This window comes from Trichosurus vulpecula, chromosome 3, assembly GCF_011100635.1.
Source record: "Trichosurus vulpecula isolate mTriVul1 chromosome 3, mTriVul1.pri, whole genome shotgun sequence".
Classification (NCBI taxonomy): domain Eukaryota; kingdom Metazoa; phylum Chordata; class Mammalia; order Diprotodontia; family Phalangeridae; genus Trichosurus; species Trichosurus vulpecula.
The window spans coordinates 127,820,225-127,840,199 of record NC_050575.1 but is presented as its reverse complement, the minus strand read 5'-3'; the positions used below and the strand labels follow the sequence as shown (position 1 = coordinate 127,840,199).

The 19,975-nt window shown below is 38.1% G+C and overlaps 1 protein-coding gene across 4 annotated transcripts in view; it reads left to right on the top strand.

The window, feature by feature from the left end:
- The window catches only part of DENND1A (DENN domain containing 1A), a 697,281-nt gene that overhangs the window by 22,526 nt on the left and 654,780 nt on the right, over positions 1-19,975 (top strand). For all 4 annotated transcript variants that reach the window (XM_036750170.1, XM_036750168.1, XM_036750169.1 and 1 more), the window contains exon 2: positions 477-547. In XM_036750170.1, the coding sequence (XP_036606065.1) occupies positions 477-547 (71 nt within the window). The remainder of the gene's footprint in view (positions 1-476; positions 548-19,975) is intronic.

Sequence of the window (19,975 nt, the reverse complement as noted above, 5' to 3'; positions counted from 1 at the left end):
TTTAAAGCCCTTTATGACCTGATCCCAACCTACCATTCCAGCTTTCTTACATATTACTCCCCCTTAAACAGACACACTGGCATTCTCAGCGTTACTCATACACGGTGCCTTTGTATTGGCTGTCCTCTGTGTCTGGATACCGTGTCTGCTCACCTCTTACTCTTAGAATTCTTTGTTTCCTTCCAGTTTTAGCTCAAGCATCACCTTCTATGAGAAGTCTTTCTTGATCTGCTGGTGCCTTCCCCTCAAAATTATTTTGGATCAGTTTTGTGTATGCCTATATGTGTACATGCTGTCTCTCCTGGCTACATTGTAAGTGCCTTGAGGGCAGGGACTGTTTCACTTTTGCTACCTTTGTGATCGTGTTGATTCTGATTGAGTTTTCACCAAAGTCTATGTAAGACTTCAGGGATGTTTTCTATAGTATTCGGCAGGGTAGTACAAATGTTAATAACCTTCATGTTATTTTATTGTAGGCAAAATCCAGAGACTACATTTGAAGTGTATGTCGAAGTGACCTCTCCTGGGACAAGGGGCCCTCTTTCAGGTACTTACTTGTGTGTTTGGTTAAGATGAGGTCTGTTCTGTTTGCTTTAACACATAAGGTACATGTTTAAATGGGAGAATGTTTATTTTTTAAAAGTATATATTTATTTTGAGGATGTTCGTAGCCCTGGTCTGTTTTTGCATCATACTACAAAGAAAAAAATCATAAGTATTTTATATATTTAAAATCATGCGACAAAACATATTTTCTTGTTTCCGTTATACCAGAAAGGACTCAATTGGAATCTTACCCTTGAATATGAGGGTCAGTTGTTGAGTGTGAAGCAATATTATCTTCAGGAAGACATAGATCACTCTTTTCCTTGTAAAATTCTCCATCTTGTCGTGTTCCCCTATAATCAAACCTGAAAGGGACACTTGATTTCTAGTCCATGTTAATTTGTTGTGGGCAAGTCACCTCCTGTCTTTGAACTTGAGTTTTCTTACCTGTAAAATGGAAAGGTTGGATTAGATCACCCCAATGTCCCTTTTAACTCTAAGTGCAGTCAATATAAATGGTATAGTGATAATGGATAGAACATTGGTCTTAGAGTCAGGTGACCTGGGTTCAAATTCTGCCTCACACTTTGAGGACTAGTTGTGTGAAAATTGTCAATCATTTTTAACATGGTATAGTGTCAGTTTCCCTCTTGTAAAATGGGATGCTTCTAGAACCTACCTCATAGAGTTGTGAAGAAAGTACCTTGCAAAACTATGCAAGAATAAATTACTCTTAATACTCTGTGCCCTAATATTTGGTGTCCAAAGGCCCTTTCACCTCTAATATTCTCTCATTCTTTGACTTCTTAGCACACCTTCTTGTTCTTTTAAAAATAAGAGGGTTTTTTTTAAATGATAATTTGGATATGACCTTTTAGAAAAGAAACATACAGTGATAGGTGTAGGAAACTATAAACAGGCTCAACTTATTTATTTCCATTTAGTCGTTCATATTTTGAGTGTTTTAGATGAGCAGTCATAAATATTCAGTCTAACCTCCTTTGTGAGTAATAATTATCATCTGAACAAGAATGAGGGCATGAGAAGGAAAGAGTTAGCAAATGAGGAAATGAGATAAAGTAACAGAATAAACACACTGTAACACATTACCAATAATTTACATGGGGGGGGGGGGAGTGGAGGCATCATCTAGGACATGGTGTCCCTGGAAAAGGAGGTGGGCTGATCTGGTATTAAGAATCAGGGTCGACAGATGGACAGCCTGAGGGCTGTACTGGTCTCCATGAAATATAAAATAATCAGAGGAAAGCTTTCAGTGCATTGAGTGGATACTCTAAGGAGGATTTAAAGGGAAGACATGGATAAGAATTCCACTGGATGAGAGAATATGAAAAAGTTTTAGTCTGTGCTGGTGAAGGAAGCTTTTGCATGGATGAGATCACAGATTTATTGAAATGTGGAATTATCTTGGAAAAAAAATCACCATTACTATATAAAAGTGACAAGGAATGTCCATAGCTGGAAAATTAGTTTGTATTCCAGCCTATCAGTTCTCCATCTGTGGCAGATGTGTTCACTTTATATCATTAAAAAAAAATTAATTTCTCTGTTAGTTTAGAAAGTGTTCCTAACCTTTCTTGAGTATCTTTGAGTGGTACGTCAAATGATTTCCTTCTTACAGATAAGGGGAGGTCATTCATTCATACTTGCAAAATACTTACAACATTCAACAAACTCTTCAAAGTGACATAGAGTATACAATCTCCCTTAGTCCTCTAGGAGCTTAATAGAAATGGATGCACACAGAAGGGACCTTAGAAAATAGGATGTTAGTGTGGGAATGGATCTTTATAATACCTAGTCTGATTCTTTTGATTTTATTGATAAGGAAACTGAGATCTAGAGAAGTTAGCTGACTTAAATAAGGTTGCAAGATTGAATTAGTAACAGAGCCAGCATTATAAACCCTAACCAACTGAATCACTTGAGCTAGGAAGTTCTGAACTGTGATTGGACTAAGGCCAATTAGGAGTCCTCACTAAATCCTGCACTAATATGATGAACCCTGGGGAGTTAAGGGTCACCAGGCGACCTAAACAGGGGTGAACCAGCCTGGGTTGGGAAAAATGGAGCAGATTAAAGCTTCCATGCCAATCAGTACTGGGATTGGCCCAGTACTTGGAGGCCCACTTCCAGGCTGAGAAAGATGGGGAGATCTAGTCTCCAAAAAACCAAAAACTACCAAATGCAATACCACAATGATATCGACAGCTGTTATTTATATTGTGTTTCGTAGTTCCAGAGCACTTTTCATAGGATTCTGGAGCTAGGACTGGAAAGGACCTCAGAGTCCATCTTATCTAGTATGTCACTTTACAACTGAGGAAACTGAGGCACAGGGAGATTTAAGTAATGTCCAAAGTCATAAAGGTAGTATCAGAAGAAGGATTTGAATCCAGGCCCTTTGACTCCAGAGCCAGCAATTGCTCTGTGAAGTAGGTGGTGCAAATATTATTATCTTCATTTTGCATATATGAAAATTGAAGCTAAGTGAGGGGAAGCAACTGAGACTAAAGTCACATAAGTAGTGAGGGTAAAGACATCCTTTGGATCTTGGGGTTCTGATTGCGAAAACTTCAAGCTGCTTCACTGAAATAAAAATACCAGCATTCCTGGAAAACACCTAGAAAAAGCACCACCCATTTAAGCATAAAGAGAAAAAGACATTGTGTCATAGGGTTACTTTTTTAAGTAATCAAGAAGAATTTTAGACCAAAACTAAATATACTTGGCCTACCCATTGAACCTTAAATGTAGCCCAGAAGAAGAGCAAATGATCAAAGAGCCTATGCTTCAGGAATATGGTTTAGTTAGTCAAAGTCAAAGCCAAGTTAGATATTCTAAGGTCCCTTCCAGTTCTGAGACATTCTTAAACAGCATCAATGTTCTGAGTTTCTTTCTTCCCCTCTTCCCTGCCGTTCTCTCTCCTTTCTCCCTTTCCCTCCTTCCTTGCTATTCCCCCTTCTTCCTCCCCTTCCCCTTTTTCTTCTGTCTCTCTCCCCACTCTCTCCCCTCACTGCTTCCCCTTACCTTCTTCCCCCATTTTTCCTTCCCTGTCCCCTCCATCTCCCTTCATCCCCCTCTTCTCCCTTTCCTTTTTGCCAAATCCACATGTATGCAGTTTGGGGTCTACTGGTTTTTTCTTTATATCACTTCATATGGGTCTTTCCTTATTTTCTTGAATGCTCATATTTATCATTTTTTACGATACCATAATATTCGATTACATTAACATACTATAATATATTCAGCTGTGCTCTGATTATTAGACATAAAAGTTGTTTTCAGTTTTTTCCCCCCCAACAGCCCCCCCCCCCCAACTGTGAGGTTTATACGGGTAGATCCTTTTTCCTTTTTAATGATGTTTTGGGGATGAAACCCTAATAGTGGAATTGCTGGGTTGAGAGGTATGATTGATTTTGTGACTCATTGCATATTGCTGTATTACGGTTCATAATATTCGTTTGTATCAGACTGCTGCCCACTAACAATATATTAGAAGTCCTGTTTCTCCAAAGCCCTGCAAACATTGGATTTTATACATTTTTGCTGTTTTTGTCATTCTAGCTGTCCAGACATTTTAAGGGACTTTTGCCCATTATGAGATAAAGAACATAAGCTATTACTTAATATTAAGTCTTGTTGACTGCCATAAGTTCATATGGGCCTAATTTTTTATAAATTACCTGTAGTAGATTTGTCCTTTGATGTTCTACAATCCCTTATCACTGTCATTTAAGAAAATTGCAAAGAATCTACTGTATGAATTGTCTTTGTTTCTTGTGTCTGAACTGTTTTTTGGTGCCAAATTCTCTGGACAAACTTAACCATAAACATTACATTGTACAGTACTAGTGTCTGGGCATAATCTTTCCTTTGAAGTTTGTTTGCATCCCCCTGGAGGGATTAATTCCCTGCTGTGGGAAGGTGGGTTAAAAAGCACTGAAACTACTTTGCAGTTTTTTAATTGGAGGATTTAGTATACATTTTGTTCTATAAACCAAGTGCATTTATAGGGTGCTTATTTTTTAGTCCTTTGCATGTACAGTGATATATTTTTTACTGTTAGAAAGTAATTTTGAAACTTTAAAAGGGCTACTTAAAAAAACTGACAGGTTGTCCCACAAATATGATACAAGGTAATAATCTCTGAGATAGCTGTATTTTTGAAACCTTCAAAGTTCCTAATAAAAATGAACTTATTTTAATTCATCAAATATATATTAAGCATCTACTATGTTCAAAGTCCTTTCTGTGCTGGGAAGAGATAAAAAACAACTGTCCCTGACCCGAAGGAGTTTACAGCCCAACGGGGGAGATATGACATGCAGGACACAAAGGAGAGTGTGATAGGGACCATAGAGAATCTCACTAGAAAGCATGAGAAAATTGGAGGAGGGATAGCTCCTTCTTGATCTGTCAAAAATCCTGCCTCATCTTTTAGGATACAGCAAAAATGTCACCATCTTTTATCATCTCAGTAGGATGTGATCTCTCCTTTTTCTGGAGTTCTGCAGCACTGTGTACCTCACCTAGCTCCTTTCCATATTCTCCTTTATTGTTATAGCTACTCTGCATACGGTTGCCTGGACTAATGGTGTTTCAGAACGACGTAGTTAATGCATCTTCAGCCTGACATTCAAAGTCTTCTGCATTGTCATTGATTTGATGGAAATAACGGCCTCTATCTTCTACCTATCTTCCAGTTTTTTGTGACTCTAATTAGTGATGTTTGCTTGTGCTTGCCTTAGCTTTTCTACTAGATTGTAAATCAGGGGCTCCCAAATATTTGTCCTGCTTGCTCTTAGTTTTCAGTAAAACCTTTTTTTTACTCCCTATTCAATATAAAATGTGAAATGAAATAAATTCTAGTACTTCCCATGAACCTACACATAAGAAATAAAATAGATTCATTTTTTCATGGAGAAAACAGTATTTGGTACATAATGCTTTTTGTAGCCTCATAAAATTGTTAATGTAAATTTTTTCACTAACATTACTAACCTTAGAATATTTCAGTAGGATAATATAGTTATTTACTAAGCATTTCTCATATCCCCTTGGGGGCGGTCTTCATACCCAGGTTGAGATCCCTTACTGTAAGTTTGTTGATGGTGAGGAGCAAGGTGTGGTGAAAAGAGCATTCATTGGATTTGGAATCAGGAGACCTAGATTTCATTCACTTGCTGATTTTTCTACTTGCTTGTGACCTTGGACAAGTCACTTTACTTCTCTGAGGCTCAGTTTCCTCCTCTCTGAAAAAGGGAATAATGATATCTGTACTACCTATTCACAAGGCAATTGTAAAGAAAGTCCTCTGAAAACCTTAAAGCTGTATAGAGGGGAAAGTTGTTCTTCTGTTAGACACAGAGCCTATCACAGACTGTCTTCCATAGCAGGTGCTAAATAAGAGTCTTTTGGTTGGGTAAATGAAATATTTTCAATAGTTCTTTAGATAAAGAATACCCTTTCCCCCCGTAGGCCCTACTCCCTATTGAAAGAGTTTAGAAAAAATTATATGTGTAAAATTGTTATGAAAATAGCATTTGCCTCTTAAAATTATATGTAGATTTGTGTATTCTCAATCCTCTTTCAAATTTAACAAATCCAACTAGATACTACACAATCAAACACTGTTCTAAGGGAGATATAAAGTTTGGTAACTGAAGATTCCTGCCCTCCTGGAACTTCTATTTTAGTAGGATAAAGATACTAACACAAATAAATACTAAATGGTAATGGAGTCAGCTAATTGTGTAGGGAAGCAGATTGAGTAGGACAAAACTTATCATTTATTTGCCCTTAACAAATAGTTCAGCACCCACTAAGTACAGAACACTTTGGGAGGTTCAGAGAGATAGAACTGTGAATAAGATGTGGTGCCTACCAATAGAAGCTTATAGTCTAGTTCAGAGAAAGAAAGAAGGGAAGGGTTTAAGCATTTGACAGCACCTACTGTGTACAGCACCTACTGTGTGCCAGGCACTATGCTAAGTGCTTTTTACAAATATTATCTCATTTCATCCTCCCAACAATCCTGCAAACTAAGTGATGTTAAATTCCTACTTTACAGTTAAACAAACTGAGACAGACAGAGGTTAAGTGATTTGCCCAAGGACACACAGCTAGTAAGTATCTGAAACTGGATTCGAACACAAGTCTTCCAGACTCCAGGCCCAGCACTGTATCCACTGTGCTATCTAGATGTCTTTTTTGTTGTTCAGTTGCGTCCAACTCTTTGTGACCCCATTTTTGGGGTTTTCTTGGCAAAGATACTGGAGTGGTTTGTCATTTTCTCCTCCGGTTCATTTTATGGAGGAGGAATGGAGGCAAACAGGGTTAAGTGACTTGCTCAGGGTCAAAAAGCTAGTGTCTGAGACCAGATTTGAACTCAGGAAGATAAGTCTTTCAGCGCCCTGTAGCTGCCCCTGATGCCTCTAGTGGGGGGCATTGTGACTCATATACAAATAAAATTTGTGTGCTTATATTCCAGTTTGTAAGAGAGGTACAAACCAAATGCTGTGTGAGGTTTTGGAGGCTGGATGCAGGGAGAGATCAGGGGAGGCTTCTTAATGGATGTTCGGGTGTGGAGAAGGTTGTTAGCAAAGGCCTAGGAAAGGGAAGGTGCAGGATGTATTTGGATTCTGCCTAGTCCTATGGTTGGAGCATAAAATTGCCCAGATGGGCTGAGTGTGAGAGAAGGCTACAATGGGAGGACAGAGTCAGGCTATGGAGGCTGAGGAGTCTGCACCAATTATCAGGCAAAAGGGAATCATTGATGGGTTTGGATATTCTAGTAACAGGAATATGGCACATATACAAATTATTATAATGTGAAATAGAGCATAATAGTAGCTTACATTACATCTGGACTTTGAGGCAGGAAGATTTGAGTTCATATCCTGCCATCAAGGATTACAAGCTGTAATTTTTCTGGGCCTTGGTTTTGTCATCAGTAAAATGAGGGAGTTGTGCTACATGACCTCTCAGGTCCTTTAAAGTTCTAAGTTGTCTTTAGTCTAATTTATCCTCATGACATCCTTGTAAAGTAGATATTGGAAGTGGTATTATTATTCCTGTGTGAGAAATGAGGAAATTGAGATCATAGGAATGAAGCGACTTTTTCAGGATTATCCACCTAAAAAATGGCATAGTCAAGATTTGAACTGGACTCTCTTGATTTCCAATCTTGTGTTCTTTCCAGTGTGTGCTCAACATATAAACAAACTTGTGTCTGGGATTTTGTCTGGGCACCTACTGGTAAGTATTGGGCATTACAGGCATTAGAGACATTGGTCATGGTATTATTCTGTTATCATGTAATAGCAAAAATAATGCTATTGTGCTCTGCTATTATGTTCTATCCAGGTAGAAATGACCTCTTCTGTACTTGGAAGGGAATCTCTTGCTGCAGAAAAGCAGCTTATGTGGCCTCATCTTTGACATGCTGAAACTTTGCAATGAATTTTAAACTAAAATGCTCCATGGCAGTTGGCCTTGTTGTGCTTGCTGCAAATTCTGTCCTGTGTCAGATAGTTAACGTTAGGAAGAGCATGCTCAGGTTCTTTCAAGATATGTCAGCTTCCAGTTTCCCCCCCCATTACTGCTTCGTGAAAGTATAGGGTGACGTATTGAGATGCTTCCTCAAGAACTACGTGAAAAGAATATTCAGAGAATGGGTTGTTGTGTTTGAAAGGATTTTCAGGCTAGCTCCAGGTTAAGCAGAGACCCATAGGACTATAGAGCATTAAAACAGAAAGGGACTACAGAGTGTAGAGTGTTAGTTAAACATAGAACACTGGAAATTACAGAACTTTAGAGTTTGGCCAGTTGAGGGGTGTAAGGCATGGGAGGGGGAAAGAAAAGAGAATAATCTATTCCTAGACTTTCTCTACCTCCTGGCTAAGGGGCCTTTGAGGTCATCTGGTCCATTGACCTTGATTATGTTCAGAATGTCACTTATTTAATAGATTGAGAAGGTATAAATCTTGAGGTTTGGGAGGGAAGAAGAAACAAATCATCATGTTTCCCCTGGCAGCTTGGTGGCATGGGATAGAGTGCTGGGCTAGGGGTCTGGAAGACTTGAGTTCAAATCCTGGCTAAGATACTCACTAGCTGTGTGACCCTGGGTAAGTCACTTAACCTGTGTTTGCTTCAATTTTCTCAGCTGTAAAATGAAGGTAATAATAGCACTTACATCCCAAAGTTGTTGTGAAGATCAAATGAGATAATATTTGTAAAGCCCTTAGCACAGTATCTGGCACATAGTAGGTGCTATATAAATGTTAGCTGCTGTTATTATTATTATTATTACTATTATTATATCCTCCCTCCCTTCCTTCCACCCTCTGAGATTATCACCTCTCTTGTTATGGACATTATACTTCTCTTAACACAGTTTCAGATTGTATATTTGCTTGTGTGTTTGCCGTATCACGTTGTTCACTCATGTCAAATTTACAAGTCCACTAATTACTCCTCCACTTAACTTTTTTAGACAAACTTGTTCTAGCCTCATCTTCCTTACCCTGCATTTGTGAGATCAGCTTAGGATTTTGCACATCCAGGATTTCTTTCTTAGCATCAATTCAGATAAACATTGTCAAACTTCTGCTACATTCTGGAAGCTAGGGCCTGGCATGTTGGGAGGTGGGAGTGTGGTGGAGACAGATAAAGAAGACAGTGATTGTACTCCTGGACCCTACAGTTTGGTCGGGAGAACGGGACATACAAATCTGTTTTATACAGTTATCATTATGGTAATATGAATACAGTACTTTTTATGAGGTCTGAGATATAAGGTAATGAAATCTGAGACTGAGGAAGGAAAGATCATTACTGGTTTTGGTACAGGGAGGTTATCGTGAAAGGCATCGTGGAAGATGAGATGAACATTTTAGGCAGGGTCTTGAAAGGCTGGGAAAATTTCTGTAGGCACAGGTGGGAATTAGGGGTGAAAGGAAAAGGTCTTGGAGTTATTTTGTAGCTTACATGTTGATCTTCTTTTACAGTGATTCTCAAAATATTCATAATGTTTCATTACTGTTGTCCATAGCAATTGTTTCCCAGGTTGCAAAACTTTTACTATTTAAGGTCCTAACTTAAATCCTGTAAACCTCTGTCATTCTTTTTCTACCAGTCTCTGCCCCCTTCAGCCACTCACTGCTCAGGCTGTGGTTGGTAGAATGGCCTTAGGCAGGAAATTTGGATAATTTAGCACTCTGCTATGGTTTGGTTGGAAAATATGGCTTTAGTTAGAAAAACAAATGTCTATAGATTCACTGTAATATTAATACTAGTAAACATTTTACTTGGAACTTTTCTTTCTAGTACTAAGAATATGGAACTTTAGCATTTAGCTAGCATAGTTCTGATAAGTTTTTAGCTTTTTTCCCCTCATGAATTTCTCTAAATTGATTAGATTTAGAGCTGTAAGGGACCTTACAGATTATCTAGTCCAACTTTTTTTTTTCATTTCCCAACTATCTTTTATTCCTCTTCTTTAAAAATTGAAAGATTAATTATTTTGCAAAATAACAGTGATTTGGGTTGAAAATTTATTCCAACTCCAATAATCAGAGAAATATAAATTAAGCAATTTCGAAAGACTACCTTAGGCCCATTAAGGTGGCAAAGATAGTTCAATCAAATGATAAACATTCAACAACAATGGAACTGTGAAATTGGTAATAGGCACATGATTACGGTAATAGTAGTTATTATGTACACTGGTCCAAAGTTTCTGGAAAGCCATCTAAAACAAGCATCAAATGGTACAAAAGTGTTAATATTCTTTGACCCATTGACTTTACTTCTTTTTTTTTTTTTTGGAAGTAGCAGTGTTAAATTTAATCATTTAATAAGCATAATTAAGTTATTAAGCAATAATCATTACTAAGTATACTTATGTACCAGGCATTTTGCTTAGGTGCAAATATAAAAAGGCAAAAATGAAGCTGTTCTTGCCCTCAAGGATCTTACATTCTGTTGGGATAGAGCAGTATGTACACAGAAAAACTAAAAGCAAAATATAAACAGAGTAATTTCCAGGGGATAATACATTCAAAATCTTGAAAGTAAATCAAATCCCAGTGGCCATGATTCCAATGGTGTGACTGTTCTTTTTTTTTTTTTTTTTTGCATGCTCTCTTTTTTTTTAAATTTAATTTATTTAATATATTTAGTTTTCAGCATTGATTTTCACAAGAGTTTGAATTACAAATTTTCTCCCCATTTCTACCCTCCCTTCCCACTCCAAGATGGCGTATATTCTGGTTGCCCCACTCCCCAGTCAGCCCTCCCTTCTGTCACCCCACTCCCCTCCCATCCCCTTTTCCCTTACTTTCTTGTAGGGCAAGATAAATTTCTATGCCCCATTGCCCTGTCTATCTTATTTCCTAGTTGCATGCAAAAACTTTTTTTTTTTTTTTGCTTTTGAACATCTGTTTTTAAAACTTTGAGTTCCAAGTTCTCTCCCCTCTTCCCTCCCCGCCCATCCTCCCTAAGAAGGCAAACAATTCAACATAGGCCACATGCTTATCATTATGTAGAACCCTTCCACAATGCTCATGTTGTGAAAGATTAGCTTTATTTTGCTTCTTCCTATGCTATCCCCCTTTATTCAATTTTCTCCCTTGACCTTGTCCCTTTTCAAAAGTGTTTGCTTTTGACAACCTCCTCCCCCTATCTGCCCTCCCTTCTATCGTCCCGCCCTTTTTTATCTCCTTCCTCCTCCTTTCCTGTGGGGTAAGATACCAAATTGAGTGTGTATGGTATTCCCTCCTCAGGTCAAATCCAATGAGAGCAAGATTCCCTCATTCCCCCTCACCTACCCCCTCTTCCCTTCCTACAGAACTGCTTTTTCTTGCCACTTTTATGTGAGATAATTTAACCCATTCTATCTCTCCATTTCTCCCTCTCTCAATATATTCCTCTCTCATCTCTTAATTTGATTTTACTTTTTTAGATATCATCCCTTCATATTCATCTCACCCTGTGCCCCCTGTCTATATATATACACATATGTATATACATACATATACACCCATATATATACATACATATATATATGTATATATATACATATATATGTGTGTGTATATATGTGTGTGTGTGTGTGTGTGTGTGTGTGTGTGTGTGTATGTATGCCTATTCCCTTCAGCTACCCTAATACTGAGGTCTCCTGAATCATACACATCATCTTTCCATGTAGGAATGTAAACAAAACAGTTCAACTTTAGTAAGTCCCTTGTGATTTCTTTTTCTTGTTTACCTTTTCATGCTTCTCTTGATTCTTGTGTTTGAAAGTCAGATTTTCTATTCAGCTCTGGTCTTTTCACTGAGAAAGCTTGAAAGTCCTCTATTTTGTTGAAAGCCCATATTTTGCCTTGGAGCATGATACTGAGTTTTGCTGGGTAGGTGATTCTTGGTTTTAATCCTAGCTCCATTGACCTCAGGAATATCATATTCTAAGCCCTTCGATCCCTTAATGTAGAAGGTGCTAGATCTTGTGTTATCCTAATTGTGTTTCCATAATACTCAAATTGTTTCTTTCTGGCTGCTTGCAGTATTTTCTCCTTGATCTGGGAGCTCTGGAATTTGGTGACAATATTCTTAGGAGATTTCTTTTTGGGATCTGTTTGAGGAAGTGATCGGTGGATTCTTTCAATTTCTATCTTACCCTCTGGCTCTAGAATATCAGGGTAGTTCTCCTTGATAATTTCTTGAAAGATGGTATCTAGGCTCTTTTTTTGATCATGGCTTTCAGGTAGTCCAATAATTTTTAAATTATCTCTCCTGGATCTATTTTCCAGGTCAGTGGTTTTTCCAATGAGATATTTCACATTGTCTTCCACTTTTTCATTCCTTTGGTTCTGTTTTACAATATCTTGATTTCTCATCAAGTCACTAGCTTCCACTTGCTCCAATCTCATTTTTAAGGTAGTATTTTCTTCAATGGTCTTTTGGACCTCCTTTTCCATTTGGCTAATTCTGCCTTTCAAGGCATTCTTCTCCTCCTTGGGTTTTTGGAGCTCTTTTGCCATTTGAGTTAGTCTATTTTTTAAGGTGTTGTTTTCTTCAGTATTTTTTCTGTATGTTTTGGGTCTCCTTTAGCAAGTCATTGACTTGTTTTTCATGGTTTTCTCATATCCTTCTCATTTCACTTCCGAGTTTCCCCACTACTTCTCTAACTTTCTTTTCCAAATCCTTTTTGAGCTGTTCCATGGCCTGAGACCAGTTCATGTTTTTCTTGGAGGCTTTTGATGTAGGCTCTTTGACTATGTTGACTTCTTCTGTCTGTATGTTTTGGTCTTCTTTGTCACCAAAGAAAGATTCCAAAGTGTGAGACTGAATCTGAGTGTGTTTTTGCTACCTGGCCATGTTCGCAGCCAACTTACTTGACCCTTGAGTTTTTCATTGGGGTATGACTGCTTGTAGAGCAAAGAGTACTTTGTTCCAAGGTTGAGGGGATGTGCTGTTGTTTTCAGAGCTATTTCTATACAGCCAGCTGTGCCACACCAGCACTCCTCCTTCCCCAAGAACAGCCAACCTGGACCTGACTCAGATCTTAAGCAGGCTTTGCACTCCTGCTTTAATCCACTGCTTAATTCCTCCCACCAGGTGGGCCAGGGCCTGAAGCAACTGCAGCTGTAGTTCTGTAGCTGTACCACCCCTGCCACCTCCAGGGCGGTGGCTGAATGGTGAACTCTTTTCACCTTGTCCCTGCAGCTTTTCCCACTAACCTTCTCTGTTGTCTTTGGTGTTTGTGGGTTGAGAAGTCTGGTAACTGCCACAGTTCACTGATTCAGGGCACTAGGGCGTGTTTTGTCCGGCTCCTGGTCTGGTTGGTCCTGCCGCTGCCCATGCTGGGCTCTGCTCCCCTCTGCTCCCAGCTCCATGTGCGATAGACCTCACCCGGCAACCATGCAGGCTGTCCTGGGCTGGAGCCTGCTTCCCTCTGCTATTTTGTGGGTTCCACAGTTCTAGAATTTGCTCAGAGCCATTTTTTTTATAGGTTTTTGGAGGGACTTGGCGGGGAGCTCACGCAAGTCCCTGCTTTCTAGCTGCCATCTTGGCTCTGCCCTGCCAGTCCAACATTTTACAGAGGAAAATAATTGAGCCCTAAAGAGGTGAATGACTTGGTGAAGTGTCCCAGGGGGGAAGTGACAAAGCCAGGATTCAAACTTAGGCTTTCTGATTCTAACCTTAGCTTTCTCCACTGTTCCAAACTGTTCAGTAGGGGCAAATAGTCCTACTAAAGAGATCTGAAGATGGGAAAAAAACCCCTCAAATTTTACTCTTGTAGAAATATAAAAAATAATCTGGCCCTAGTCTTTCTCTTGTGTTGTGGTTCCTTATCATAGATTGCCTATAGGACATTTTGAACTAGATGGCCTATAGGCATCTTAACATGTCCCCAAAATGAGCTCATTATCTTTCTCCTCAAACCTATCTCTCTTTGAGATTTCTTTATTTCTGTTGAGGGCACCACCATCCTTCTAGTCACCCTGGTTCACAACTTTGGTTTTATCTTCAATTCTCATTCTTATCCCACATTTCCAGTCATTTGTCAAGCCTTGCCATTTCTGGCCCCAGCATCCTTTATCTGTATCTACAGTATCCCCCTCTCTGCTCACCCAGGCACCACCCTAATTCAGGCCCTCAGCACCTCTCACCTGGATTATTACAATAGCCTCCCAATTGGACTTCCTTCCTCAAGTATTTCCCCTCTCCAATGATTTTCCTAAAGTGCTGGCTAACCACATCACTCTCTCTTCCCCTGTGAATGCCAGTGGTTCTTTATTACTTCTAGGGTTAAATATAAACTCTGGCATTTAAAGCTCTTAATGACCTGGCTTCTTCCTTTCTTCCTAGTTTTCTTATACAGTACTCCCCTCCATGAACTCTGTGATCTGGTGGTATTGATCTAGGCTGCTTCTCAAACACAGTGCTCCATTTCTGCCTCTTTGCTTTTGCATCGGCTGTCCCTCAGGACTAGAATGCTCTCCTTCCTCACCTCTTCTTGGAACCCTTGGTTTCCCTCAGGACTCAACTCAAGTACCACCTTCTACAGGAGACCTTTTCTGACTCCCTCCCCTCCCCCCACAATGGCTTACCTTATAAAGTTCCTTGTATTTCTTATATTCCTGTATCTCTAGATGTATATGTTTTTCTCCATTGGAATGTAAGCTCCCTGAGGGCAGGGAGCGTTTTCACTTTTTCTTTGTATTCTCAGCATTTAAGGAAGGTGCTTGCGTATAGTAAGTTCTTAATAAGTACTTGATTAAGACTACTGTGAAAGATATTCAGTCTATTTCTTCTACATCTTTTTCTCAAAAACTGGCCAGAAACACAATAGGCAGAATGCTATAATGGAAAGACTACTTACTATTGGACTAAGCATCAGAATAACTGGGACCGACTTCTAGCTCTGTCACTAGTTAGCTCTACAAGTTGACTTCCAGTGTTCCTTCCGGTTTTATTATTGCTATCATTAAAAATGATAATTCACAACTAAGGCTTACCAAGTGTTTTCTTTGTAACAACTCTCTGAGGTGGGTAATACTGGCATTTTTATTCCCATTTTATAGATGAGGTAACATGACTTCTGTATTCAAAACCTAGTCTCTCTCTGGAGAATGCAATAATCTTTTTACTTATTTAGTTTTTCTCTTAGTTTTAATGGTTTGAGCCCTAAAATTCTACATCATCAGGCCTCTTCTTACTCTAACTTTGTTTTAACCTACATGTTTTTATATTTGTTCTCAGATCCCTTCCAACTCTAGCATTCTGTGAATGTGTTATTGAGGGGATGACCTTTGAGATCCCCAATGTGATTCTGTTATGGTCAATGTACTTTTCCTCCTCTCCTAGACATGTTCCCACTTTATCTGCAGTATAGTATATCTCTAGTAGAATAGACCCATTTTGCCTTATATGCAGTCACTTTCACGCATGATGTTTTTCTATACAAAACAAACCCAAACAACCTAAGATTTTGATTCCAAAGATTGATTTTTCTGTTTCAAAGGTAAAAACTCCTTGAGGTTTGTTGAACCACTTTAGAAGCTGAATAAGACCCTATGTTTTAAATACCCAGAAGATGTTTTGCGCATGTTGGAAAGTACTCTATGGCTTTTGAACTTTCTTTGGTATTAATTTACAACACAGTTTGGATTTGGTTCTCTGTATTCTATTGTAGATAGGCTCCCTGTTCAAAGGCTTTCATTAAAACAAAAAGGCTCTGTTGCTGGCATCGCAATGCTCTACCATTTGCCCAGCAACAAACTAAAAATATGTTGCTTGATTTGAAGACAGTTTTCTTACTGTAATGTGTCTTTAGGCCTTTGGATTTTCTGTTACCTTGAAACACTAAAAAATTTTGGAGAGGAGATGAGTAAATGAAGTTGTTATTTTTATGCTTCATAATGCAACCCATCATAGCAGTTTAGGGGGAATGGTTCCATCATTTATTCATGCTTTTATTTAATGCTCAGCAGATATTTATCAAGCACCTACTATATGGAGAGATAGAACTCTGGGAGAGAAGCAGCTTGAGCCCTCATGGAGCTCACAGTCTAGTAGGAAGGTTTAGTGAAGAATAGGATGTAATAAGCATATAACACGTGCACAGTACCATATGAAGGTAGAAAGATAATTTCTGATTGAAGAATTATTGAAGGCTTCCTGGAAAAGGTGTCATTTGAGCTAGACCTCAAAGGAGAGAAAGGATTTCAACAAACATCCCCTTGATGTGTATAGATGGAAAGTGATTTGCCTAAATTCACATAGTGGATTAATAACAGAGTCAGAACTTCAGCCCATGACTATTGACTGCAGTGGAAGTGTTTTTTCCAATGTATCATTCAGTAAACATTTATTTAAACTCCTATGGTATATGGAGCATGGTGTTAGATGCTGGAGAGGATATGATGTTTAGATAGACTCTGCCCTTTCCCCTGTAGTGCTTACTGTACAGTGAGAAGGTAAAATATTAACGGAGATAGTTGTATTGTATAAGCACATTAAAAATATATTAGTTCAGAAGGCTATATGACAGGATGTTGTGATAAGGTCTTTTGTATAATTGTATATATCTCTGTCACAGAACATATGTTTTTTTCCTCCTGATTTGAGACTTGTAATTTTGAGTAATGGCTCACTCTGGCCCCGATTTTGTTAAATTTACAAATGAGTATACACATTCTTGTGTATTCAAAGTGGTTCTTTTTCATGCTTTTGTTTAAGTGAGGCTGGCTAAGGGGAAGCCTGATGTTTTAGGAACAGTAATGGAATTAGAGATGAGTGACCTGGGTTTGAATTTTGCCTCCCATACTAGCTGTGTATCCCTGAAAATTTACATAAATTTTCTGAGCATTACTTTTTTCATTCATGAAATAGGAATAGTAAATAATCTTTCTTTAACCCCAGCATATATTGTTCCTCTCACACTTTGGTTTCTTTACCTTTAAGAAAACAAAGGATTCCCCCTCCCTCCCACTTAACAGTATTGTTTTCCTAATATATATATAAAGATAGTTTTCAACATTCATTTTTATAAGATTTTAAGTTCCAAATTTTTCTCCCTCCTTTCTCCCCTCCACAAGACAGGAAGCAATCTGATATAGGTTATATATGTACAATTATGTTAAACACATTTCCACATTACTTATGTTGGGAAAGAAGAATCAGAACAAAAGGGAAAAACCACAAGACAGAAAAAAAAAGGTGAAAATAGTATACTTTGATCTATATTCGTACTCTATAGTTCTTTCTCTGGATGTGGATACCCTAGTTTCTATCATGAGTCTTTCTGAATTGCTTTGAGTCATTGTATTGCTGAGAATAGCTAAGTCATTCACAGTTGATCATCACACAATGCTGTTGTTACTGTGTACAATGCTCTCCTTCACTCACTTCACCCAGCATCAGTTCATAGAAGTCTTTCCAAGTTTTTCTGAAATCTGCCTGCTCATCATTTCTTATAGCACAATAGTATTCCATTATAGTCTTATACCACAACTTGTTCAGTAATTTCCCAATTGATGCGCATCCCCTCATTTTCCAATTCTTGGCCATCACAAAAAGAGCTGCTATAAATATTTTTGTATATGTGGGTCCTTTTCCCTTTTTTATGATCTCTTTGAGATACAGACCTAGTAGTGGTATTGCTGGATCAAAAGGTATGAAGTTTTATAGCCCTTTGGGCATAGTTCCAAGTTGTTCTCCAGAATGGTTTGATCAGTTCAGAACTCCACCAATGATGCACTAGTGTTCCAATTTTCCCACATCTTCTCCAACATTTATCATTTTCCTTTTCTGTCATATAAGCCAATCTGATAGGTATGAGGTAGTACCTCAGAGTTGTTTTAATTTGCATTTCTCAAATCTGTAGTGATTCAGAGTACTTTTTCATTTGACCGTAGATAGCTTTAATTTCTTCATCTGAAAACTGCCTGCTCACAACCTCTGACCATTTATCAATTGGGGAATGGCGTATATTCTTATAAATTTGCCTCAGTTTTCTATGTATTTTAAAAATGAGGCCTTTATCAGAAACACTGGCAGTAAAAATTGTTTCTCAGCGTTCTGCTTTCCTTCTAATCTTGGTTGCATTGGATTTGTTTGTGTAAAATCTTTTTAATTTAATGTAATCAAAACTGTCCATTCTGCATTTCACTATTTCTTGTTTGGTCATAAATTCTTCCCTTCTCCATAGATCTGACAGGGAATCTATTCCTTGCTCTCCTAGTTTGCTTATGGTATCACCCTTTATGTCTAAATCATGTGCCCATTTTGACTTTATCTTGGTATTTAGTGTAAGATGTTGGTCTATGCCTAGTTTCTGCCATACTATTTTCCAGTTTTCACAGTAGTTTTTGTCAGATAGTGAGTTCTTATCCCAGAAGCTGGAGTCTTTGGGTTTATCAAATGGTAGATTACCATAGCCATTGACTACTATGTCTTGTGACCTTAACCTATTCCACTGATCCACCACTCTATTTCTTAGCCAGTACCAAATAGTTTTGATGATTGCTGCTTTATAATATAGTTTTAGATCTGGTATGGCTAGGCTACCTTCCTTTGCATTTTTCCATTATTTCTGCTGATATTTTTGACCTTTTGTTCTTTTAGATGAATTTTGTCATTATTTTTCTAGCTCTGTTAAATAATTTTTTGGTAGTTTGGTATGACACTGAATAAGTAAATTAATTTAGGTAAAATTGGCATTTTTATTATTTTAGCTTGACCTACTCATGAGCAATTGGTATTTTCCCAATTATCTAGATCTAACTTTATTTATGTGAGAAGTGTTTTGTAATTGTGTTCATATGGTTCCTGGATTTGTCTTGGCAGGTAGGCTCCCAAATATTTTATATTATCTATGGTTATTTCAAATGAAATTTCTCTATTTCTTGTTGCTGGGCTTTGTTGGTAACATATAGAAATGCTATTGATTTATGTGGGTTTATTTCACATCCTACTGCTTTGCTAAAGTTGTTCATTATTTCAAGCAATTTTTTGATTGACTGTCAAGGATTCTTTAAGTATAACATCATATCATCTGCAAAGAGCGATGGTTTTGTTTCTTTATTGCCCATTCTAATTCCTTCAATTTCTTTTTCTTTTCTTATTGCTAAAGCTAACATTTCTAATACAGTGTTAAATAATAGTAGTGATAATGGGCATCCTTGTTTCTCCCTTGATCTTGTTGGGAAAGCTTCTAGCTTATCCCCATTACCTATAATGCTTACTTTTTAAAATTTTTTAAAATTTATTTTTAGTTTCCAACATTCATTTCCACAACATTTTGAGTTACAAATTTTCTCCCCATCCCTCCCCTCCCCTGCACCCCAAGATGGCATGTATTCTTATCCCCATTACCTGTAATGCTTACTTTTTAAAATATTTTAAAACTTATTTTTAGTTTCCAGCATTCATTTCCACAACATTTTGAGTTACAAATTTTCTCCCCATCCCTACCCTCCCCTGCACCCCAAGATGGCAAGCAATTCAATGTAGATTATAAATGTATCGCAAAACACTTCTGTAATAGTCGTGTTGTGAAAGATTAACTATGTTTCTCTCCATCCTATCCTGTCCCCCTTTATTTAATTTTTTCCTTTGACCCTGTCCCTTTTCAAAAGTGTTTGCTTTTGACTACCTTCTACCCTAATCTGCCCTCCCTCCTATCATTCCCCCCTCCCCCTTATCCCCTTCCTCCCTACTTTCCTACAGGGCAAGATACCCAACTGAGTGTGTATGTTATTCCCTCCTTAAGCCAAATCCAATGAGAGCAAGATTCATTCATTCCCTTTCACCTGCTCCCTCTTCCCTTCCATTATAACAGCTTTTTCTTGCCACTTTTATGTGAGATAATTTACCCCATTCTATCTCTTCTTTTCTC